This window comes from Grammomys surdaster, unplaced genomic scaffold (genome assembly GCF_004785775.1).
Source record: "Grammomys surdaster isolate TR1022 unplaced genomic scaffold, NIH_TR_1.0 65, whole genome shotgun sequence".
In the NCBI taxonomy this organism is placed as follows: domain Eukaryota; kingdom Metazoa; phylum Chordata; class Mammalia; order Rodentia; family Muridae; genus Grammomys; species Grammomys surdaster.
The window spans coordinates 17,864,726-17,891,439 of NW_021604567.1; the positions used below are offsets into that span (position 1 = coordinate 17,864,726).

A 26,714-nucleotide genomic window follows, 5' to 3' on the forward strand; every position below is an offset into this window, starting at 1 on the left:
TCTCTCTCTCTCTCTCGCTCTCGCTCTCGCTCTCGCTCTCACTCTTTCTCCATTTCTGTCTCTCACACACACAAGACTTAAAAGTCAAGTGACAATCTCAAAATGGCTTTTGTATAAATCATATGCCACTTTCTCCTTTTCCTCCTCTCCCTCCCCCTGCTCCTCCTCTTTTTCCTTTTCCTCTTCCTTCTCTTCCTCCTCCTTTTCTTCTGTTTATTGGAGTTTGGATCACACACACACACACACACACAAAAGAATAATAAGCACTTATATTTAAAATTCTTACTGATTTCATAAGTTTGCCTTCTTACCTGTTTCAGGGTTAGTGGTGGCCCTGACTTGAAGGATCTTGGAGCATGACCTTTAAGTGCTCATGATCGGTGTGTGCTCCCCCCCACCCCCCCACCCCCCGCCTGCCACGTAGATGCACCTCCCCACCAGCACCCCCTCTGTCTTTTACTTGAAAACCACTCTGGCTTCTCCTACTTTGGAACCTGTTGTCTGCAGGGTTAGTTTCTATTCATTCCTCCACCCCAGCTTGAAGGATTTCCCCAATTTAGAGAATCCCGTTCCTCTTACCAACCTGAATGAATTCCTTTAACTAACCTCACACCTGGCTCCCACTCAGCCACACAACAGCCTGGAGGCAAGCACCCTGTTCCTCCCCTTTCCTGTTGTAGTGTAGTTACAGATGTCTTGCTGGGATGATTTGCAAGCATTCTCACTGAGCTCTACACCCAGATGGCCAGCCTGGGACAAACAGCACACAGGAAACAACAACAGTATGGCAACAGAGTAATCTTCAGAGAAGAAAGCATTTGGACTCAGTTTCCCCAGGCATTTTAGTGTCTCAGGTTGATCTTGGAGACAGAGAGGATGCTTTCTACAAGAGTGCCAGTCAGGCCAGCAAGGAAGAGGTCAGAGGTCAGCTGAACAGTAAAGTCAGAGAGGATGTCCTCTGGCTGGAGGAGATGGCACGGGAGTGCACAAGGTCGATTCTGAGTGTTAAAGAGACCAGGATGACTAAACTAAAGAGTTACATAAACAGGCGGGGTGGGCGGTGGCGCAGAGCTGAGGGAAGGTAAAGGATTTTAAAACTTAATGACAGAAGGTTAGACCTATTACAGAAATATATAGAAGTGATAGAGATGAGGTGGTGGATGGCATGATGGAGAGAGTGTCTTATGACAGGACGGGAGTCTTGAGCAGTATAACTTAGTGTCTGTGAGATAGTAAAGACTGAGATAGCAGTGTAACTTAGTATCTGTATGATATCTAAAGACTGAGCTAGCATGCTGACTAGAGAAAGACAGGAGTAAGGTTGTCGGGAGTGGAGTCACCAGGGAGAGGGGGAGGTGGAGGGAGGGGGAAAGGGAGAGGGGGAGGTCAGAGGTGCCCTTCACATTTGAACACGGGTGAGTGAGATTAGAGTGGAATAACAGGAGGTGCTGTTTCAGCTCAGATGATAGTCATTCAAATAGCTGCATCTGATCATTAGAATATTTGAAAAGGCCTTGAGGGTCGGGTTCTGTATGAGTGTAAGAACTCAGCGTTCATCTGCAGAGCTCAGATTGACACTAGCCGGCACCTGCCGTGTAGTGTGCAAGTGAGTAAATGGGGACTAGAAATTAGAAACAAACGCACATAGTCAAGGACAGAGCTGGGGAGTCACGGGGCAGACAATGAAGACTGCACACATTGTGCTAAGCTACAAGCCACCGAGCCACTAAGACTGGGGACAGGCTGTTCAAGCCTTCTTAGAAGCCAGCGTTGAATCCAAAGCTCATAAGGTAAAGAGCCTAATGGTTGTGTGTCACTTTTTAAAATTAATGACTCTGTGTGTCATGAAAAGTTGCTGACTACATCCTGTCAGTCAAACATAGAAGAATTAAACGTAGGAAAAGATTCATGGGGAGTGTTGATCCGCTTAAGCACAAACCTCAAGATGAAGAACCGTAAGGAGCGTGGTTAGGGAATAGAGTATCAGGATTGAACACCTCCGCAGTATGAAAGAATGCAGCTGCTACATACACAAGCAAAGACAGAGCGCTGGGTTCCACATCCTTCATTAGAGGAACTTGGGACTTACAAACGTAATGTACTTTAAAACAGTTCTCGGCCAGCTTGCTCTTTGAAAGCTCGGTTTTCATTGATTTTTTGGGGGGGGGTCTGGTGTTCCCCATGCACTGGTAGACCATCATCACCCAGTAGCGTCACTGTGTTCGAGCCGTCCGTCTTCCCCCTTCATTATCTTGAGTCGTTAGTTTTTGTGTGCTCCGAATACTTAAGGCATATCTCCTTAGCAGGTCTTTAAGTGTCTGATACTTTCCTTAACTAGAGACACCATGCTGTGTTCCCTCTGTAGGACTCAACACATTGGGTAATAAACCTTTGTCTGAGATGGGTTTTGTTCTGTGTTCCAAAGGTGGTTTGGTGGTTGGTTGGTTTCCTCTTTCTTCTTGAAGGAGAAATTTTTTTTTTCTGAATTGTAAAATTATAGCAATATCACTATGGTGATAACAGTAGTTTTCTTAGCTCTCCTAGGATTGGAATCTTTAAACGTAATTAGCATTAAGGAAAATCAGAGGAACTGATAAAAAATGTTTGAAAATAGCCCAATCAACAGGTGAGCTGGCAGCATGGCAGTCTTACTGGGTAACATTTATTAGCCATGATAACACTTGGATGATTTAATGGCCGTGGGAGCCTCTAGGAGATTACATACGTACAGCACATTAAAGTGAAGGATGGTCCACATTTATGGATATTTCACATTTACACATATTTCTAAGCAAGGGCTGCTGCACAAAACCATGCACGTTATAGTTGGTCATTGAGATTTGATGACGATGGTGACAATGATGACGCAGCACGGCTTTTCTGAAGTCCTCAGTGCAGATCCTTTGCCCTAGGGAAGAAAGTGTCAGTCCACTCTAGGGTTCACAGCAGTGTTCCGACTCCCCTGTAACTGTGGTTCTCTATTCTTACCCGCTGTTTTCTTGTGGGTTTGTGTCTTCCAGGCTAATGGTATAATAGTTACAGATACTCTTTAATCTGTTAGGGAAACTACGGGAGAGAACATCAGGCTTTACAGCAGGATTTAAAACTTACAGGTAGAGCAGTTATACAGGTACAGTCTGGGGAGGAAGTGCAGGCGTATGCTTGCTATACAGGCCACACTCAATCCCAGCATGCACCAGGAAAGCCGGGTGTGGTTCACACACTTGTAATCCAAGCCAAGGCAGATGGGTCACTGGGACTTCCTCCCAGGCAAGCCCGGTTGAGTCAGTAAGTTCATTATGCTAACAGTCAGGAAGAATAGCACCTGAGTCACCTAGGCACCCAGAATCAAATATAAGTATGTTCTATTTCTGCAGGATTTTTTTTTTTTAAGGTAGGATTTTCTATGTAGTCCTGCTGTCCTAGAGCTCATTCTGTAGACCAGGGTGTCCTGGAACTCACAGAAATCCACCTACTTCCTCCCAAGTGCTGAGATTAAAGGTGTGTACCACTATGCCCCCCACCTTTTAATGGCATTTTGTAGTCTACAGACATATATAATATTAAAGCATGTAAGTAAAACGTAAATGCATATGTAAAATTTAAAGACCTCCAAAATATATGAGAACAGTCACTATAATGTTATAATGGTATATGGTGAATCCTAAGTTGCTTAGCTTTGTACTCTCTTGTTTTTAGCTTTGTACTTTTAAAAGATGGAAATCTCTTTGGAAATAGAAGGCCTAATATTCCAACAGTGTCACCTTCATTCCAGCGGTGTGGGTGATCTACTAGGAAGCAAACAGCCTGAATGTTTAAAATTAATTTTATTGATCATCCATATGCTCCTCCCCAACCCTTCCCGGGTGTACCCCCATTCCTACACACTCAACTTTGTGTCCTTTTTTTGAAACCAGTCCGAGCTGCCCAAAATGTTCTGGAATGTGTGGTTTTCCGCTGGAGCACAGTTAACTTAGAGGACACTGTCTTTCCCTCTCCTGGCAGCTAACAGTCGCCAGGAGATCCATGGCCAGGGGCGGGACTTTGGGTCAACCTCCTTGTCTGCGTTTGGGATTTGCTCTGCCTTAGGTTTGCACAGGTTCTGAGCATGCTATCCCAAAATCTGTGAGTTGATAGGTGCAGCCACTCTCCAGTGTCCAGAGGATATGCACTGTTTCGTTATAGTCTGCCACCACCTCTGGCCCTTACACTCTTCTGCCTCCTCTTAATGCAATGATCTCCGAGACTTGAAGAGGTTTGGGGGTGGCGGTGGTGGTGGGGTGGCGGAATATTTATTCCGTTTAAGGCTAAGAATTCTGCAATGTCTTATCCGCAGCACCTTGGCCAGCCGTGAGCCTCTGCGCACCATCTACTGCACAGCTTCTGAGATGAGCATTGGGAGGTGCATTGATCTGTGGGCACAACACGAAGTCATTAGGAGTAGGTTTAGTCCCATATCCATTTAGCAGCAGGTTCTCCTGTAGGGTCTGTGACCGACTCCCTGTAGATTCTTGGCTCAATAATGGTGCCAAGCATGGGCTTTAGCTCGTGGAGTGGGGCTTAAGTGCAATCAGAAACATCTCGTAGTGTCTGCTATTATTGCATCAGTGGGTGTGGCTTGTCGGACAGTCACTGCAGTAGCTCACAGGGTTCATAGCTGGGTGAGATTGGGGATTACTTTTCTAGTAGTCTGCATATCACCTTCCAGCATCGTGAAAGCTAGCCAATAGGAACGGAGTTTCCAGGCCATGCCAGCTTGATTTTACCATGTTGTATAGCTCAAGGATGCAGTATCTTAGCATTGGGGTCTTACAGCCCGGTTCTAGAGGGTAAACAAGAACAGTGGCAGTATCTTGTCATGTTTCCTGCTCTGTGTTTAAGACTCTGGAGGTAATGAAAACAGCATCTATTTACTTCTCTTAATCCGTTTATGAATCGCCTTCATGTTTCCTTACCCAGGGCCCACAACCACTGTCTCCTCTGAGCAGGACAGACACACAGACCTGAAACCAGTGTACATTTAAACCCCTCTGAGGAGGACAGACACACAGGGCTGAGCCGGTGTGCGTTTAAACTCGCTTTTCAGTTCAGTTCATTGTGCCCCTTTTCAGTTCATTCCCTTCTGGCTCGTTCACCACCGAAGTGCTCTCATCACAGATGGTTTGGAGACCGCTGTCTTCAATAACTTTGCTCCAGGAGCACTAGCTGGAACTGTCTAATGCTTTGGGACAGTTCTCCTGGTTTTCCTAGTTTCCTACCATGATACCTTATTTAAGAGTGAGAGAGTAGGCATCATAGTTAGAAGAGTTGGTTTTTAGTCTTGCAGTCTTGTTCATCCATTGAGGAAAGGTGCCCCTGCCTGCTCCAAACCTAGAGCAGAGCAAGGGATATTGTGCAGGATGAGTATCTGTGCCTAAATTTTCACCCGAAACCAGACATACTCCCCACCCTATAGCTTTCTGAACCCCAGCCTGATGGCTCAGTGCAAAACTCCCACACCTGCCTTCATGTGACCGCCTGCACTCAAAAATGACAGCTGTACTAGAAGTGCTGTATAAATCAGTTGTGGGCAGTATGTCTAAGATGTACATGAAGCTTAAGGAATTTCATGTCTAGACATGGGTTCCATCTACAAGATACTGCAAGCCTCCCCAGATCTACAATCTGAAGTGTGTCCGGTCTGCGTGTTTCAGATAAGAGGTATGCAGCCTGTAGTGGAGCTCAGTCATGTGATGGCAGAGCTGTCTGTCCACACCTACATCTAGTGGCTGGGACATTGGAGGGTGAGCTGCGCTAGTTCAGGAAACAGGTAAAGTCAGGTAAAAAGGCCGTGGTGGCTAGTAACATCAAATCACTTAGTAAAACCACCCAGGAGGAACATTGTAAGCCTCTGCTCAACACATTTCCTTCAAGAGAGTTGCTTCCCATACTGTTTGTCACCTCAGAAGTTAATAATTCAGAGTGGAAATTCTGTTTCATATTAATTATTCAATGCATCTTAATATTTTCTTCTTTGCCAGATGTCTTTATGGCTCTCAATAAGTGAAATATTGGTGTTTCCCTCTGTAATTGGTTATCTATTTTATTATAGATTCTAAATGTGCCCATCTTCCAGTTTTCAGTGTATGCCTCAAACATCCTATATAATTCTCAAATATGACATTGTATTGCGCGTAGTGATCGCACCTTTTCATGTACATGACAGTGAGTGTTGCTCCAGTTAGAACTGAACATCAGCTCTTACTCTGAACTTCCGCTTTCTCTGCATCTTAATTTCCGCATCTGCAGCATGGGTATGATAAATAACTAAAGAAATAAAGAACATAAAATGATTCTTTACATAACAACCCCAAAATGCCAATAAAAAGTTTCAAGAAAATCACAGAGAGGAGGATGAGACCCAGGCCTCTGTTTCTGGGGAACGAACTGTCTAGGTTCCCACAGAGCTGATGCAGTTCCATGGTGCCCCAGCCGTTCCTCTGTCTCAGCCTGTGTAGCAGGACTTACACTGTAGGCCTTCCATGCTTTCAGTTCTGGGTCTTTTCCTGCCCCGTGCAAACTTAACTTTCCTGACACGGACATTTAACTGGGAAGAACTTATAGCAATCTTTGCTATATGTGTTTTAATTATAAAAATGATATATAAAGATAATCCGCATAGAATATTAGTGTTTGCTAAATAACATTTTTCTTCTTGAGAAGTTGGAGATGATAGTAGATCTTTTCATGAATGCCAGAAGCTCTGCGTCGGTAAAGATAACTTTAACACCCTGTGGCTGGTTATATATAGTAAAAGTGTTGACAGATTTTTCTTAATAAACCAATTCCAGAAAAAGTTTTATCTGACTCTGTATAAAAATCATCACTGTCAACATCAAATAATATGGCTTAAGCCACCTCATTTACATAGCATTGCCCTGGGCATTATGCAGAATAAATACAAGGTACTATCTTTAGCTGATGTGCCAAAATGTACTGTCAGTGAATATGTATTTGACAGTTCTAACTTATACAGAAGTACAGCCTTTAAAACACTTGATTTTTTTAAGTTTCAAAATATCTTCCACCAGAAACGTTGCTTTTATGAGGCTACCTTTCTGGGTGAATTTTTTTGCTAATTCAAACTCATTAAAGGTCAAAAAGCTGTCTGTAGAGTAATAATTACATATTTACATTGGTAAATTCCTTGGTCCATTGGAGCTGCCATAACAAAATATCCTAGCCTGGGTGATTTGTAAACAATAAAAATGTATTGCCCACCGTTCTGGAGGCTAGAAAATCCAAAGTCAAGGTGCCAGAAGATTCAGTGTCTCGTAAGGGCCTGTTCATAGATGCCTCCTCTTGACACATCTCTGTGAAACTGAATGAGAAAAAACTAAGTGTCCCTTGAGCCCTTTCTAATGCTGCTAACATCACCTCTCCTGGGGCAGCCACTCACCCTGTAAAGCCCTTCATTTCTTTTGTTCTCATAGTGGGGATGAAGTTAGGCTCAACATTCAGTGGCACCGTTCGTGGCCACTATGTTTTTATCTCTTCTATATATGCTATATGTGTTTCTTTTCTGACTTTGGGAACCAACAGCCTAAGCCAACTTAAGCCGTCAGTAAGCCTGGTCAGTAAACTCAAGGGCTGGATGTCCGTTGTTAAGACCTGTAGTTACATACATGCACACCTGAAGGCAAGCTAGAGTCACATGCATACATACATGACAACTCACAGAACCTTAACTGACAAAGGGCATACATGCATGAAAGCTAGCTAGGAAATGACCCAGACTTTGTGTCTGTAGTTTTGCTTTGCTTTTAGGAGCAACGGCTAAGAGAATTCTCAGTGACTTGCATTCAGCCTTTGCATAGTAACGTTGACATGGAAGGCGTGGTTCTGGTGGTCTGGCACTGACCAGAGTCAGAGTTCTGTTTGTTGCCTTATTCCAGAAGAGTGTGTGAGGAGCCCCTGCAACACTGAGCTGCTGCTCAAGGGCTGGGCTAGGGGAGCCTCCAGCTGGACTCGTGGGCTGCGGTCCCATCCACTAGCCACGTCATCCCAACAGCAGCCAGGGTGCTGGTGTCAACATCCCTGTCTGACAGGTCAGTCCCTCGGTAGTGACAGGCAGTCAGCGTTGATTTCGGAGGCTACCCAAGCACACTATCTAGCGAAAGGAGAAACTGAGGAAGAGGGTTCTTCTATTGCCCTCAGCAGCACATGCTTTCTTCACAGGCCCTGGCTTCCAACAGTCCCTTTGAATAAGCACTACTGAGAGGAATCTGTCCCCTTCTCCACAGGTGACCACATCTCTGTTTCCCTGGGTCCTTGAGGCTTAGGCCTACTGTGCTGCACATTCCCCTCCATCTCAGAAGCATCCCAGTCTGGGTGATAGATTACACGGTTGCTCCTGATCTGATCTCAGGCTCTGCTCTGAACATCTGGATGAGTTCAGATCCGTGCACACGTGACGTTAAGTAGTCGTTGACATGGCCAGTCTCCTTACTCTGTTTGTTAGTCCTCATGAGCTAGAGGTTTGTTCAGTTTCAGAAGGACATTTTAGTTTTGTCCAGATCAATTGGACTAAATTAAAGATGACTAGAGACTTGCTGATATTTCCTTTGAGAAAGAACATTTATTATTCTTGCTTTTGAGTCTGGGCTAAGCATTGCCGTATACAGAACTGGTGTTCATCCTATTAGGGGCCTATTATAAATGGTCTAGCTACGTCAACTTGGTTCCTTGACCCTCTGAGCTACATTCAAGACTTGTAGGGAGCCCATTGTTCCTTCTAGGAACTAATGTGGAGACCCCGCAAGCTACACGGAAGGGGGTTTCTGTTTGCACAATTCTTACCAGTGTGGCTGGACACCTCTGAATGATCCCATTGAATGTGAAGTCAGACAAGAAGCTCATTCACTGGAGTGCTGCCCAAATCACGATCAACAGTGTGAAATCTAGTAAACTGGTCATGTGAAACCATGAAGTTTTAGGGTAGGATTTGGCTTTTGGTTTTGCTTATTTGTTTTTCTTTTTAAACATTTAAAAACAGATTTAAATGTTAATTTAACATTTTAATTAAGCATATTTAAATGTTTAAAAACAGCGATCCCTTTAAAAATGTTGACTGAAGATGAGTAAGTGATATATAAGTGAATGAACAAACCTGAACTCTTTAAAGATGGCCCCAAACCCCTGCCTTCTGTTCTTGGAGTTTACCTAGAGTTTTAGGGTTTTTACTGCTGTGAACAGACACCATGACCAAGGCAACTCTTATAAGGACAACAGTTAATTGGGGCTGGCTTACAAGTTCAGAGGTTCAGTCCATTATCATCAAGGCAGGAACATGGCAGTGTCCAAGCAGGCATGATGCAGGAGGAGCTGAGAGTTCTATATCTACATCTGAAGGCTGCTAGCAGAATATTGACTTCCAGGCAGCTAGGATGAGGGTCTTAAAGCCCACACCCACAGTGACACATTTATTCCAACAAGGCCACACCTAGTAGTGCCACTCCCTGGGGCAAGCATCTACAAACCATTACACCTAGTGTCGTTTGGTTGACCAGGCAGGACTATAATTTGAAGATCGTGTTTAATCTTAAGATCATAACATTTTAGAGAGAGACGGCTCTCCAGTTTGCTTTTTCAGTGAACCTGAATTCAATTCCCAGCATTCATAATAGGCAGCTCACAACTGCCTGTTACTCCAGGTCTAAGAGATCTGAAATTGTTTTCTGGCCTCTCTGTGTATCTACGTTCACATGCGCATAACCCCCACATAGGCACTGGCTGCTCTTCCGAAGGACCCAGGTTCAAGTCCCAGCACCCACATGGCAGTTCACAACTGTCTAATTCCAGTCCAGGGGATCTGACACTCTCACACAGACATACATGGAGGCAGAATACCAATGTGAATAAAAAATATTTTTAATTAATGGATTTTTAAAGGGATGTAAAGCATATAAAAGCTGAGTGTCAGTAGGAACATCTGTGTGTGTAAATCTTCATGTTTGCTTCTTTGCTGTCCAGTGTTTCTCTTGTGTCTGCTGTTCCCGAACACAGCTGGTATCCACCATTAACTTATGTTAATAAGAAATCTGCTTCCATGTATTTACTGTTATTCTGATCCCACCCTGACATCTAGGAATACACACGCGCGCGCACACACAGCAAAAGTTAGTTGACTGTGTGAATATAAGTCTCTTTGGGTCATTACATGCTGTGTTTTGACCATCCCCCACTCCTCCAAATGTTCAGGAACCATTAATAAGTCAATCTAAGCAACCACTGCAGGGCACATAAAGCAGGCAGCATGGGAGAGGGACACACCCAGAAAGACTGCATGCTTACATTGTCCCTGAACCTCATGAGGAAACTCCTAACTCGAGATCCATCACCTCCTCATTACTCTCTGGGTATCCGTAAGCATCCGGTAGCATTCCAGCAGCAGGCGGGCAGGCAGAGCCGTGGCTCAGACAGTACCACTGGCCGAGGCTCTTGTTGGACAATGACTGCTGGTTTACGCAGGTTGAGACTTTAATGACTGAGAATACAGCACAGATATGGGGAGTTGCTTCTCTTCTTTTGTGTCCCGATTGTCTTACCACTGGCATCAGAGACATGGTGTGTACCCCGTGACAGCAGTGTGTGGTGAGAAACAGATGCTTTGATAAGGAAAAGTACTCGTCTGTAGAAGATACTATATTGTCAGCTTACACAATTCGAGGGAATATTGCCTCTTATTTTTCTAACTCCTTTTCATGGCAGTTAATGATTTTTAGACTAAATTAGATTTGGTCATACTTGGGCCAGGCAGTGTAAGACAGAGACAGGAGGGAAGATATTTAGCAACAGGGAGGGTGTAGTTTTTACAGCTCTGTCAGTCCAGTTAAGATTCTAGAACTGGCTTGCTAACAGATGGTTTGCAGGAACCTAAAGATGAGTAGCTAACATCCCTGTAGTAGTTTACTCTACCCATAATACTTGAGTGGATAATCCGTGTGCATCGCTGAGTGCAGAGGCTGCCGTAAACCAAGTCCTCTGCAGATGCTGATTGTTAGTAATGCTGTTGCCCTCATCATCGGTAACATTATACATTAATATTTCTGTTTCACAGGCTGAGAACCCTGGTTCCAGAAGGGCAGGCAGCGTATCCAAGGGGAAAAAAAAACTCCGTGTCTCTGCCTGTGTCCTCTGTCTTGGTTTTAGCCTATGGCCAACCTTGACTGTTAGCCTTTATTGCAGGCTCCCTGGAGCCACCAGACATTGTTGTAGGACAGTTGGGATGGGCAGTGGACCACAAAAGCAGTGTTTTAGTTACCATGGAATTGGCATAGAGGGAATGGAAGAGGGGATGAGAAACGGCCTGCTGCTACAGACCCTCATATCCTGTCCCCATAACCACTGTTCCTCTTGGCCTGCTGCTACAGACCCTCATATCCTGTCCCCGATGAGGATCAGAGACCTCCCACCCCACCATGCCCCGCATGGTCTCTTGTAACTCTCTGTGAATGGTTTTCACATGCGTGTTGGCTTGACGCTGTCGCATACCGCACACGCGCCATTCTCTGCTTGCTACTGTAAGGGCCCCACCCTGGCAGTGTGGTAGAGTCATCAGCCCACCTCCTCCTTCACTTGTATTTTTTCTTCTTTTCCCATTGTTCACCTGTTACTTTTCCTGCCTCAGATCTAAAGTTCTGTATTCATAACCCGAGCAGTCGGTCTCATGCAAGTGGACCCAGCCGACCTAGTGTGGTGTATATAACTGTTGCCATCTCTGTCATAACCTTTGTTTTGTAGAAATGGGGACTGTTGAAATCTGGCATTTTTTCTTGTTTGATTTCTGGGTGTTTTGAGGTAAGATCTCTATCTAGCCCAGGCTGACCTTGAACTCATGGTGGTCCTCTTACCTCAGCCTCCCCAGAGCTAAGGTTAAAGGCGTGAGCTGACACATCTTGTGACTGTTTCAGCTTTAAATTTTTCTTGGTGGTGGTGGTGTTGGGGGGTTCTGGTAATTAGTGCTTTAGAGGAAAGAAAAATATATTTAAGTCTTTCCACGAGAATAAAAGTGTTCTCCAGGTAAACTTGCTCCTCATAGTTCCATCTTTAAACTTTAGGGGCAACTTTAGCAAAATCATTTGTTTCTGACACGGGGCGCTTCTCTTCACGGACTCTTAAACTGATGTCTTGGCGCTCAGCATCTCTGGGTTCCTGTGAACTTACATAGCATACCACAGAGATTCCTTCCACACCCTGCAGACCACAGAGCCTGTTCTCCTGGCCAGAAGCAGGGTGTTTCTCTGAGTTTTAGCTTTCTGCCCTGCACAGGATTCTCACAGAATGCCTAGATAAAGAGAGACGGGAAGAACTGGAAACCTCCCACTCCCTTTGGCCCCTTTCCTGATTCTTTTAGTTAGAAAAACAGTGGAGTATTTGTTTCCTGTATCATGTTGTAGTCTTCCTGGGCTGTTGTTACCTTGGCCTTGCACATGGTACTCGGGTGTCCTTGCACATGGTGCTGGGGTGGCTTTAGTACATCGAGAATGCCCATGAGTTTCTTTCCATCGTCACTTGGGCCACCCGAACAGAACCGGAGGGTACCACGTCAACCCTCCTGATTTCTGTGAGCAATGCTGACACTTATATAAGTTCCATGAGTCCCTGACAGCTCTAAACACACTCTTGGTGGCATGTTGTGTATTTATGCGACACTTCTCACTGTATAAGTTCAGTGCACACTCAGACCCTCGAGAGAGTCAGAGCGAAGGAGTGATGAAGAGAAAGAAAGCCATTAGAACGATGGGAATGACGTAGGCAGTTGAGAAGAAAGGAGCTTAGAGGAAATATGCACCATGCTTAGCCCCGCCCTCCTCCCCAGCACAGTGCTGGACAGGGCACAGCGGCCGTATTCTTGCACTCAGCACTGTGAATGCCGGTGTAAATTCCAGCCGTGCACTGGAAACTGTGTGTGCAGCCACACAGCAGCCTGATGAACTAATCAATGGGTTTTGGTAGTTCAAAGGCTTTAAAAAGAAAGGAAAAACATACATGGGGTTTTAAAAATGATACATTTTATATACCTTTTGGTACAGAAATCACACAAGTGTATTAATCAGATTGCTGGTTATGTTTGCCAAAAAGTAGCACTAATGATAAGAAGGGTAAATTATGATACAGTTTTAGGAGATTGATACATACATGTGATAGATGTGGATATATGCATATCATATCTATGTGTCAGCCTGTAAAATGTAATACTGTTTGGCCATCATGATACGTTGTCATTTATTGAAATGGATAGCTCCATAGTATTAAGCAAAAACAAACTACTAAATGGTTTGATCTCTTTGTATAAAAATGTATATGTCTGTTAATATATATGAGCAGGAGAAGTCTAGAAGTTTATATACCAGAATAGTATGGTGCGCATTCTCACAAGTGAGATTAAGAGTTTCTGTCTGTCTGTCTGTCTGTCTCTCTCTCTCTCTCTCTCTCTCTTTCTCTCTCTCTCTTTCTCCTTTTCCCCTCTCCCTCTCTCTTCTTCTCTCCCTCCCCTCTCCCCCCTCTCTCCCCCTCTGTTCCCCTCCCCCTCTCCCCTCCCTCCTTCCCTCCCTCCTGTTTAAGTATTAGTGGGAATTTGTTTGAGTTTGTTTGTTTGTTTGTTTGTTTAAACATTGATGCAGTGTTTGATTGAACAAAGAAGCAGGGGAGAAAACCTGTTTCCATTTTGCAGAAAAAGAAAGGTTCCTCAAGACAGAAGTTAGGACCTGAGAAGAGGAGTCAATGCAGACATCACAGGTCTGAGCACAGCAAACTTTGAAACTCTGAATTTTTAACACTAATATTTAAGGAACTGACAGCAGGACATAGTCAACTGCCTGCCCATAGTGTGAGTTCTGTGTCATGGAAGGTGTTCAGAACACTGCAGAGACACTGGCAAGGGTGGCCCCAGAATGGTGACGCCTCTGAGTATTTGCTATTTGCCTCAGACCCTCTGAGGAGAATTTAATACTGTGAAGAAAGTTGAACAAGGAAACTAAGAAAAACTCTTTCTGGTTCTATTCTGAACTGAAAGAAGATTTTATTCCAACCAGCTTACAGCCAAGAAGAGCCTGAACCCCCCCACCCCATCCCCCCACCCTGTGAGACATGCCCTTCTCTTAAAGTGCTACAGTATTAGACCCTCAAAATGAGATTAGCGGGACTGACTGCAGAGATCTCACCACCGTTTACCCTGATGAGTGTGAACAGAAGAGAGCCTTGCTCTTAGATTGCTGATTGTGAAGTCACAGATGGTAGGTGTATGGTGCCATTGGGATCAGCGTCACCAATGAGTCTACTGGTTCCTGACATCTCTGAAGCTCAGAGGCTGTCTGCAGAGTTTATGTATGTATAGATCCATGTGATCCCACAGATTCAGACTCAGTGTAGCTCTGGAACAGGGCCCAGGAATCAGTACCTAAATTCTCAAGTTGTTTTAATGACCAGCCAGACTTAGACATTCCCAGAATAAAGTGTGCATAAACACACACGTTAGGACAGTTATGAAGCAAAAGCAGCCTATTGATGAGCACAGTCAATGCCTCCAAGCCACTGATATTTACAGAGCGGCCGCATTGAGAAGCCCGTCAGCATTCTACAGCTAAGCGATGCTTTGTGCAATCCATTAAGTGCAGCTGCTTTGATTTATTCATACATTATATAATCACACTCATGAATATAAATATAACAGAAGCATGTAAATTCATGTTAATAAGACAAATGTTTCCCGAAGTCCACAAACAAGCTAACTGACCACCTTCCGATCCCAACAATGGCGTCCCCTTCATGACGCAGGTTATCAGTGGTTCATAAACCATAGAGTAATTTTGGAATTTGGCCTTCACAACTTCTTCCCGAATGATATCCTCTGAAAAAGGAGAAATGAAGGAAACCCACGGGGCTGCGATGGGAATCAGACATGAGAGTAGTTGCCGTCACCTACTCACAAAGTGTGGGGCCTTCCTAAATAATGACGTCGGTTGCTGTAAGTGCTGTGTCTGATGAGGTCACTTCCAGCACCCCGCCTGTCCCCAGCTCTGTTTCTCAGGTGAAGTGTGTGACCTGCATTGCGAGCCTCAGCAGGGATGGGAGGGGTCTTACAGGCGGATCCTGCAAGCCATTTGCTATTCCTTGAACCAACAGGCACTACCTACAAGCTCTTGATACCTAGTTTTCCCTGATACTTCCCTGGCAGATTCCTTACCCCTTGACTTAACGTTGTATGACACCTCCCCAATGAAACTTGTGATATCCTTCCTAGGATGGTGCCTGTGCCCCCAGCATGCTCTCTGGCCTACCTCTCTTATCTCTAATAAACCTTAACTTACCTTTATTGCTAATACCCATTTCTTCTGCTGGGCTATAGTCAGCATGAGGGCGGAGGTCTTTGTTGTTTCTTGTGTATCCTAAGTGGGCATAGCAGTATGTAGGATGTCGTAGGTCTTAGAAAACCAGTGTGGATGGATGACAAAGTCTAGGATCCAAAGTTCTGTTGACTGTCTCCCACCATTCTGCTACCACTGCACAGTAGGCCTTTGCTCGGCGCAGCCCGTGGTATCCACAGAGTTAAAGCATCCGCACACTGTGTGCAGACAGTATGGCTCCCCAGCTCCTCCTAGTTCCACCTTACAACCCTGACCCCTTGGCACAGCTTGTTTCTCCTCGGCAGATCTCTCCGTCTCTTGACGATTTCTGATTTCCTAACCCTCTGTCTTTTGGCAAGCCGTGGTCTTACATAAGTGTGATGGCAGGAGGGGGTGGCCCCGTCGTCTGCTGTCTGATCTGGATTCCTGTATTGCCTCCTCTGGCTTTGACGGCATCTTTGTTGCATTAAGTTGGAACAGGTACCCAAGCTCCATTTTACCAACTGAGATGAGACACAGATATCAGGAAGTGCTGTGCTCAGCCTTGCAGCCTCTCCTGGGGAGGGGTGAAAGCCAAGCCTCCATCCACACCATAGTTATAGTATTTTCCACTGTCCCAAACTCTAGTGTTAACAGAGAGACAAAGTCTATTGCCATCTGATGTTTGGAAATATATAGGAGTGTTGTTGATTTGTTTTGTTTTCCTCTCAAGATTTTGACCTGTTTGTCAGGTTTCTTGATCAGGTTATTAATCTGCATTTCTTTAGCATCCTTAATACCCTGATGACCAAAAAGACCACTGTCTGTTCAGTTAGTAGAGGTAGACAGGTCCTCTGGTACTGGCTACATTTTCACCCCATTACTGCATGTTACTAATAGCCACTGGATTCAGACCTGTGTTTGTAATGCAGAACAGTGCCAGGGACTCAGCTGTCAACCTGCTCAAGGAGACCTGTTGATTGTAGGTTGGCCACCATCTGTTTGAACTTTAGCCTCCAGACTGAAGAGCACACGTGTCAGCTAACTGCTAATAACTTGATATTTTTGCAAATTTTGAAAAGTCATCGTGATCTAATAGATCCTGTGCTTTTCAACTAAAAGTTGTCTCTCTTAACTATAAAATATTGATACACTATTGTATTTAAGCTTAGGATTCTTTAGGATACTTTTCTTTTACCTAATAATAGAAAGTGATTTGTTAGTTTGAGATCTACCTCAGGCTGGCCACCAATTCACTATGTAGCTGAGGGTGACCTCGAACTCCTGATCTTCCTGCCTCCATCTCCTAAGTGCTTGGATTACAGGTGTTTGTCACCACCAGGCCCAGCATTAGAAAGCAATGTCTCAGCACTTAACATTCTCAATGAGTATAGTTAACTGACTGAAGTTAGGTCTTAACTTCAACTCGATAAATGTTATTTGTTACCATTTGTAAATTGCTTCATTAACAAATCAAGACATGAATCTTGTGCTCTGTGTCCCCAGAAGAAACAGGGAAAGCAGCTACGTCCTTGAGTGTAGAACAGATTAGAGTCTGATACTGATATGGGCAGTATAAGCTCAGTGCCTGACCGCTCAGTTCCACAGGTATGAGCTGGTAACGGGTCTGTGTACCGAAGCTCCATTGCCGTTACCGTCTGTGCTCCCAGGGGCCAGGGAGTGTGTGCAAGAGAGTCCTGAATGAAAGGTATATGGGCAGCAGTGACAGGGACGCCCAGGCGCCCCTGGTGCAGATCAGAGCTGCCTGCGGTTCCCAGAAGGAACGGAATGTCCGTCTTCTAGACTCACCCGATGCGGTCCCACTTTTATCTTTACTTTTTTTTTATATACACACGTTGGTGTGTTCTTGCCTGTACCTGCGTGTGTGGAGTCCAGAGGACAAGCTTGCACATCCCCCTGAGGATCGCCATCCACCTCTGAAGCAAGGTCTCTCATTGGCCTGCTGTCCATCAGTTAAGTAGACTGGCTGGCCATCGAGCCACAGGCACCCTCCCCTCAGTGCCTTCCCAGAGCTGAGCTGAGAAGCATGTGCAACTGTGCCTGGCTCTTTGCTGTGGGTTCTGGGGATTAGATTTGGGGTCTTAGGCCTACAAAGCAAACACTGTACCAACTGAGCTGCCAACTGTACCAACAGGGCTGGTCCCAGACTCAGTAATACTCTAGCCTGTCTCCTTTCTGCTGGGACTGCTGATGTGAGCGCCACACTGGGTATTCCCACTTACCTTCCAGTCCTCTGTTTTGCTGCCTGGAATAGACAGACCCTCATGGAGGCATCGGTTTGCTCTCTTGCCAAAGGAAAGCCCAAGTGCCCATTGGGGAAATACTTGGCTTTAGGGTAAGTAGGGAGAGCCATCTTGACAGACAGGACAAGGAAATTGTAAAGATATTACGTAGGGGAGTGCATCCAGTATCCCATTTCCTTAATGTGCTGTACTTTAATCCTTAAACTATAAAAAATATAAATCAATGACTTTTTTTCTTTCAGCTAGCTGATTCCATGTGGAACAGGGTGTGCTTCTGTTTGATGCTTTTCATCTTGATGAATTTCACTACAGTTACAGCTTTCTTTGTTGTTGTTGTTGTTGTTGTTATTGTTGTTGTTGTTGTTGTGTTCAGGAGCTATTTAGAACATGATTTGTTTGTATCCTTATAGAATATAGTAAAATTGTTACTAGTAACAATTACATTACCAGTAAAACTAACGATTGCACGACTGGCTGAGATTGGAGTGCACATCTCATGAACTTTTAAATTAAGAGAAGTCAGTCTGAGATGGTAAGAGTAAATTTCCCAAGCATATCTGGAAAAGGATACATAATTGGTTTTAAAGGATCCATAATTGATTAATTGAAAACATCATTTGAAAAGCCCATTTTTGATCCCTTCTGAGAGCAATTTCAGAATGCCCTAGGTAGACACCAAGCCAACTGGTACAAGTAACTTTTCATGTGGCCAAAGAGATCATTCATACCATACTAGAGAGAAAAAGAGAAACTCTGTTTTCCCTGCTTACTAACCACTGTGATACATGTATGTTCTTTCAGGTATGAGAAGGTGCCAGTCATCCTGGTCGGGAACAAGGTGGATCTGGAGAGTGAGAGGGAAGTGTCCTCCAATGAAGGCCGTGCCTTGGCGGAGGAGTGGGGCTGCCCCTTTATGGAGACTTCTGCTAAGAGCAAAACAATGGTGGATGAGCTCTTTGCTGAGATTGTGAGGCAGATGAACTACGCAGCTCAGCCTGACAAAGATGACCCCTGCTGTTCTGCCTGTAACATACAATAGCATCCGCACATGGCTGTCCTGGACAGGACTCATCTAGGCTCGTAGGCAACAGTAACCTTGTCTACCACACTGCAGTTCGTAGGATGGGTGCTGTGAGAGTCCACGGTGCACTGCAGTCTTCAGGCCGGTGGCCAGCTGATGCCTCTGAGTACCTGTGGGTTCCGTGACTACAGCTTCCACCTCTGTCCTCAGTCCTCTGTACGTCTGCAACCTGAAGGCACCACCGCCAAGCTACAGGGTGACCTCGTTTGACGTGACAATGGCGTTGCCATTGAGGTGACAGAAGCCACTGTTGTGTAAACTAATCATGAGAGAAGCCAGAAGAATTCCTATGATCACTAACAATTAAAATATTTTGTTGTCTTAAAAAAAATAAATAAAGGAGAAATATTTTCCTAGGAGAGTACTGAAGTCAGGAACAGATGGAGCTTCTAGCCAGTATTCCATCCAGTAAAACAGCATTGCAGGGAGGCCCTGCTCAGCTGACACGTTTCTAGTTTCCAAATTGATGCCTAACTGTAGATGCCATCCTAATTCGTGACATGAAACTCACTCACATATCAGTCCTCAGTGGAGTAAAAGTCAGAACAAGGCTGTGTGAAAACCCAGTCTGGCTTTAGAATTTGTTGAATCACCTGCTCTGCCAGAGAACATAGTATCTCATGGGGGTTTATGAGAATTGAATCGCACACCCACCCTCGGTTAACGGAGCAGGGATGGTCTTTATTTACTGAACAAGAAAGAAGCAACTGAGACGGAGAGCCCAGCCTTACTAACGAGCCTTGTAGCCGATTAACCATCGCAGAAGGAAAATGAAGCCATGTTACACCCACACGCTCCTGTTAGCAGACACCCCACAGGACCGTACAAACATCTGGCTTTGTGTGTGTGTGTGTGTGTGTGTGTGTGTGTGTGTGTGTGTGTTCGTGTTTGTGAAAGCAGCCTTTAAGGGCCACAGTTGCAGTGTGACCCTTGACTCATCTGCTTTGGAAATCCAGTTTGCTGTAGCACTGCTTTGCTGTAGGAATTAAAAAAACCAGATTGAATGACCTATGAAATAATTTGGGCTTAAAAGTAGAGTATAAATTATTTTAGGGGAGTGTAGGAAGGGGCACAAAACCTCTTCCCTTTCCTGGAGAATCATGGAAGCTTCTCTTACGTGCATTTTGCCCTGATGGTTGAAGGCACACACCGCCTGACTGAGTCTTCTGTTTCTAAAGGGTGCTTAAGCCCCCTCCGGCATTTTTGGTTCTCATGTCTGTGAAGTGTTTATCATTTGCATGAGTAATGGCACAGGAGAAAAAATAAATTTCTATTCAGGAGTTTCCCAATCGAGTGTGGAAGGGCTCTCACCTCCCACCAGAGGCGTACGTGCTGGCGGATGTCGTGAGCCTGCCCGCTGAAGATCAGTTGGGCCTTCAGAACCGCAGTGTCACTGAGCCTGGATGCACTTAGGGCCCACGCCTTCCTTCATGGCTCCACAGTCTTGTGCAAGTAACCACTTAGTCTCGTGTGTACCAGAGAGAAGAGTGTGTTTGTGTGTGCATGTGTGTTTGTCGTTCCTAAGAATTTGGCACAATTCTGAGGTCCTCACCTCGACTGAGAATCTATACTGCAGAACATATTGTATAAGCAAGCATTTTTTTTTAAAAAAAATTATTTGTCTCTTACAAACCATTGAAATCTCCCCCACCCCAAGTATTTATTAGCTGGCTTTGAGTTTACAAGATAGGGGGAAAAGGTCAATGGTGTTTGTCCTATGTGAGAAAAAAATAAGTCAAGTGAGTAAAACCAGGTTGTGGGTGTTAGAAAGTCTTTGAGAATTCACGCTCGTCAACGCCATATTCTCCACCTAAGTTCCACATTTTATAGGACAGAAAGTCCTAAAAGTTTCCTTGAATCAAAGCTTGTTATGTAAAGATTGATTTTGACTCAGACATATGGAAAAGTTGAACTGAAGAAGTACATCTTATCTGCTGAAGTAGAAATGTTAGCATGTTGACCTGAGGCCTCTAACTTGTCCAGCTAAATCTAATTTTTAGAGTCCCATAATGAACAGCAGTTTATGACATTGTGTATTAGAAGCAGCTGTACAGACCCCACAGCTTTATGTCGTGGATGGCCGCGCAGACATGGAAAGGTTGAAGGGTGAGAAGCCGGGCAAGGCGTGAAGTGAGGGCGTTTGCCAGGCTCTTGGGCAGGCTCTTCCTAAGGCCCGCGTTTACACCAGCCCTACACAGAGTTCAGGCACCACTCCCTCAGGCCAAACTGTGCCACACCCTCTCCCTGTTCCTCTGGTGCAAGTGTGACAATTGTGCATGATATTTGCCGAGATGGGGATAAAAACCCAAGGACAGGAAAATGACACTTGTCAGCACATGAAATGGCAGGGTGCAGAGGAGAATTGCCTCATCGATATTTCTTTAAAGCCCAATACGCCTAGCAACTAGATAAATGAAAGTTTGTTCTAACATGCCTTAAAAATATGATTTGACCCAAAGACCCACTATTTCTTTAGCTATTATTTAGTTTTCTTTGCTTTGTTTTTTTTGTTGTTGCTTGTTTTGTTGTTTTGTTTTGTTTTTTGGGTTTTTTTGTTTTCTTTTTTTTTACTATCACACAGAGCCAGGTTTTTGTTTTGTTTTAGGTTTCTTTCTTTTGAGGTGTAACCTGTGGGTTCTTTTAAGCTGAGGTAGTGCCAGTAACCAACGCCTTTGGGCTCCTCAGCTTCCAGGAGACAAGTCAGCAGCTGCTGGGAAGCCTTCTAGGTGTTTCACCGTGAGAGGTGCTTTGAAGCTCCCACCCTTCGCTTTGTAGAATTAGGGCCTGACGGGACACTCCAGCTGCCGTCACTCTCTGCAGTAAAACTACTGACGCTTGCTTGCTTTCTGTGTTGCCCAAGGACGGCTGGGGGCTGTCCAGTGTGAGTGTCGCTGCTGGTGAATGTGCTTTGTCCCCGCTGCTGTTGGGTTGCTAGCTCCTTAGTTTCTCCATCAGTAGCCCCGCCCCCCCGGTTAGCACTGGCTCCGCTTTAACTGTCTCCTCAGCCAATCAGATGTTAGAGACCATGGGGGTCCTCTTGTTTAATTTGTCCTCGTGTATCTATTAAACCTCGATCAGGGTTTCTAGAATGGCTGCAGTAGATTTTGAAAATAGACTTATCGTTATCGATTCGGGGGTTTCCCAGAGATCCAGTTCACAGTTAATTGTTGAACTCTAATACAACTGACCATTTAAAAGTGAACAATGGCTTATTGTTTTGTAACAGCGTCGGGTAAGCCCTGGCATTTCAATCGAAACATGAATTGTCACTATAACTCAATGCAAATTCAACAGTTGTATTTGGAGTTGAATTATTTTAACAAATAAATTTTATTTAATGAAAGCCTGGCTTGTGTTCGTTGCTTAACCTTGTGCAGTATATTCACAACATACAGAAGCAAGACATTGACACATGATGCACTAGACTTCATAAAGAACCCCCTGAAACAAAACTAACCACAGGCTTGCTCCATAGGAAGGAAGGGTGATTGATCATTTTCTTGGGCTTTAAAATGGCATGAGGAAGGTTTGAAATCAGCATAAATACTTATATTGGTAAGTATTTTCTTTTCCTTATCTTAATCATAATCGGTTAATTTGGGGATTCTAGGTAATTCACATTAATTACCATTGCCCTTATGGTCCTGCCAACACCACTGAAGTTCTTAGTGTCCACCAGTAATGGATTGAGGCAGACTTCGTCTTCAGATCATGTGGTCTGAAGGTGCCAGAAGCCAAAGGCTGCTGTTCTGTGGGGCTGTGGGGCTGCCGTGGTCTCTGGGGTCCTGTGCTGTGGGGTTGTGGGTCTGGCATGGTCTATATGGGATCCTGCTGGGCTATGAGTCTGTGAGTCTGGCGTCTATATGGGGTCCTGCTGTGCTGTGGGTGTGTGGTGTTGGTGTGGTCTATGGGGTCCTCCTGGGCTGTGAGCCTATGGCTCTGGTATGGTCTCTATGCAGTCCTGCTGTGCTATGGGACTGGCCTGGTCTATACGGGGCTCTGTGAACGTTGACAGATGCAATTGTTGGATGTGACCTCAGCTGTTCTGATAAGGCCCCTATTCATCCCCTGCCCGTTTAAAGGCTGCCTTTGGTTGTGTGCTCTTCAGACTCCTGGCAGCATGCCAGTGGCTGAGAAGCCTCATTGTTTTAGAGTAGAAGAACCATCTGAATGAATATAACAGAGGCACTGTGGGCAGAATGTCAGATATTTCAAGGAAAATGCCTATATTTTAATAATGAGTATCTGCTGACTGGCTTCACAGTCTGTTTGAAGTGTTTAGAAGGTATACTTACCAAGTTCTTACTTTAGCGATGAGAACAACTGAGACAGAAAAGGAGTACTCTGAAACTCTACCGAGTTTACAGTTAAAGGCACATCCATGGCTGAAGGAAGTCAGGGGCCAACCAGGAACGACCGATCCCTGCCAGCTTCTAGGACCTGTGAGCCTGAAGATGTCTGAGAGTCCCAGGAGAGGCAATGGACATTTTAAAGTAGCTATACATTGGCTTTTTGTTTGTTGTTATTATTATTTTGCTTAGACTTCCTACACATCTCGTGATATCTGAATAGTTATTGCTGGCACACCTCCTCCATTCATTAGGTAGTAAGTTTTAAGGGAATTGTGTGTCACCTAGGTACTCTGATAAATTATTATATTCTTTTATATTCTATTATTATATTCTTTATATATATATGGAATATTTATATATATTATTTATATTTATATATTATTATATTCTTCACATATTTTCCTAAAATGATCTCCATGCTACCTCCTGAGAATGCCTTTAAGGCTTGTTAACCCACAAAATGGTGGAAGGCAGACGGCTCAGGAGATTAAACACAAAAGGACTTGTTCCGCATGTGTGCATTGAAAGAAGGAAACACGGGTGATATTTGTGTCCAAGCAAAAGCACCCCTCACACCTCAGAGTCTTTTCCGGAGCCAACTGTGGGTGCTTACGGCCTGGGAACACAGATTCAGGTTACCCGAAATATGGTTTTTCAAAATGGTACAGTTTTATGACTAGGTCAAGGCTTGTTTCACAAATGCTTGAAGCATCAGCTTGGTGGGTTACAGCAGTTGGGAATTGGCCGCCGTGAGCCTCAGATACTGATGACATTCTTAGCCTTGGGTTAGTGGATGATATCGGTCTGTTAGTACATGGTGGTCCCTGATGTCACAGGGATGGATGTTAGCTCAAACACAGAGATGGAGAGTAAACAACTGTTAAGGGGACTGAAGATAGCCCAGAATAAGTTGGTTCTGTATCTGCCCTCATTCCAGCCCTGCAGAGGCAGGGAATCCTTTACTGCAGTGAGGCTTTTTTCTGGAAACTTCAGGTCATACCTGGCTTGCTTGACTTCATCCTAGTATGAGATCTTACTATCTCAAAGATGCAGAAGATATCCAAGATTCCCTTGTGCTTTTGTATTTACAGTTGACCGGTGACTGTGTTTTGTGTAGGACTTACTTTAACTTGCAGAAAAATCAGGTTCTCATGTAAGCAGAAAGGGAAGTCAGTCCAACTTCCAGAAAGGACCGCTTTTGCTCTGTGCCATCCTGTTAGGTGTGGATGGCCACAGCAGAACACGGGACACACAGCCGGTGGCTTCTTAGAGGAAAGTCGTTTCTGTTCAAACCGAAGAGCATGTGGCAGAGCTGAGGGCAGAGCCAAGCTTTAATGTTCTTCGGGGCCTCACACTGTAGCCCAGGTTAGCTTCAGACTCACTGCCTCCTCCACCCCAGCCTTCTACATTCCAGGGGTGTGCAGATGCGACCCATCACCTCTGACTAACCGAAGCTTTTAAATGACCTTTCCCCCACTATTACTTCTCATGCTTAAGTAGAATCTGATCACTGCAGCCTCATCAGGTCTTGCATCTCAAGGGTTACTCTGGAACTCAGCCCCGCGCAGCCCATGGAGACAGGCACATGTTTAGCATCCCAAATACTGCAAACGTCTGAGACCATCTACCCACCTCCTGAGCCTCCTGGAAAGAAGCAGCGTGGGCCTTCCATGCACGTGTATGTTGGGACCTCAGATCATGACTTATAACTAAAATAAAATAAAAACTATAAAAGCCTGTTTGCCCATACAGTGGTATTAGTTGCATAATATTTACAGATGACTCTTTTGTTACTTCATAAACACCACAGGCAACAAAACAGTCTCATGGACTTGAAACCAGGATAGTAAGGTGGTTGGTTACCTTGCTGCCTCTCAGAGCTGCACTGCCACAGCCCTGACTTTGTGGCTGGAGAGGGAAAGAGCAGACAGAAATGGCTGGGCTGCTGAACCCAAGCTGGGGAGCCAAGACAGACTTTCTGGGAAAGCCAGAGGCAGACATCTTTAAGCCAGGCCTGGCAGTAACCTTCACTGAGGAAATGTGATCCTAAAGGGAAACTAATGTAATGGTTCATCTTTTCATAGGAATTTCAAAGAGCAGCAAAGAATACATCTCATTTTAAATGTGCAGTTCCTAATGTCCCTTTTTTTGTAAAACATAAAACAAAAAACAAAACAAAAAAACAATATTACTACATTTATTTGTGTGTGTGCATGCATGTGTATGTGGCATGAGTGTGTATGTACCCGTGTGTGTGTGTGTGTGTGTGTGTGTGTGTGTATGTGTGTGTCTTCCACCCCGTGGGTCCAAAGGATCTAAGTCACATTGCTGAGCTTGACAACAGAAGCCTTTAGCTGTTGAGCCTTCATCCCTCCAACCCATAATGCTCCTTTAAACAATCATGTCTCACAGTGACTTACAGGACTCCCTCCTGGACAAATACTGTCTGACATGGTAACATATCCTTAGCCTATCAGGGGAAAATATCAGTACAGGTGAAATATACTAGAATCGAACAATGTAGCCACCCTAGTCACTCTTTGTTAATGATACATGGATGCGTTCTCTGTTGCCATGGAAACTGCCTTGGGAGGTTTTGATGATAAGGTTCTCCTCCAAGATTCACAGTTTTGAACCTTAAAGAAACTTTTGTGAGTTCAGATGCTCCATTGAACTTAGAATTTGGCTGGCCTACAAGCCCAGCTCCTCCACCAGGTAAGGGGAAAGGTGTTCACTTCTACAAATTCTAGAAAGAACTATTTTCTTTATCGGCATTAGTTTACCTGATACAGTCAGTGTCCAATATGGTCGCGACAATTACGTCATCTCACATGGAACTACTTACATTTATAGCTATTGAACTGAAGAGAACTATGGTGGTTCTTTGCAATCCACACGAGCTGAGTGAGTGCTGTGTGTATTCATCACCACAGAAATTCTACACATAAATTCTAATAAAAACTATCAAATTTTACTTGTTCAGAAACAGAATAAGCACACATCTGCAGAATTCAGTGTAAGAGTGCCACCTGAGCGGTCATAAACTCTTAGGAAGGCTGGTGCTCTATTTAATACTGTTGGAATCTTGAGGCGCTTTTTAAAAGTCTGTGGCGTGTGTGTGTGTGTCTGTCTGTCTGTCTGTCTCTGTGTCTCTCTCTCTGTGTGTGTGTGTGTGTGTGTGTGTGTGTGTTGTTCTTGTAAAAATGAGTGCACCTGTAACCTTGAGTGTCATCCTTATGAAGCCATTAACCTTCTAACCTTTACACAGAACACACCAGGTGACTGGTGAGTGAACCCTGGAGTGAACCTTTCTCTGCCTCCTCAACACCAACTACTATAGCACCCACCACACCAGCTCTTCTTAGCTGGCTTCTGGGGCTCAGACTCAGGTCCCCATGCTTGTGATGAAGCCCAGTCCACCGCCTTGATTCTTAGTGTGGGGAGCTTGAACTTACACACTGGACTTTGCAAATGATACGGGCAGTCCTGCTCAGAGGAGGGTGAGCTCTCAGCCTCCTTTCTATTTGGATAGTAAGGACAGAGAGTTGGCAGGTGAGAGAACATCCAAGTACCCAGAATCCTTTGGTCCAGCTCAACAGAGACCCTTCGAGGAGATTCAGCTCTAAATAGCATGTTCTCATGAATAGCAAAA

General features: G+C 44.7%; 1 protein-coding gene across 1 annotated transcript in view; it reads left to right on the forward strand.

Moving 5' to 3' along the window:
- The window catches only part of Rap2a (RAP2A, member of RAS oncogene family), a 26,841-nt gene extending 4,788 nt beyond the window's left edge, over positions 1-22,053 (forward strand). The window contains exon 2 of the mRNA XM_028771669.1: positions 18,431-22,053. Coding sequence (XP_028627502.1) covers positions 18,431-18,668 — 238 coding nt within the window. The 3' untranslated portion in view covers positions 18,669-22,053. The remainder of the gene's footprint in view (positions 1-18,430) is intronic.
- Positions 22,054-26,714: the final 4,661 nt, after the last annotated feature.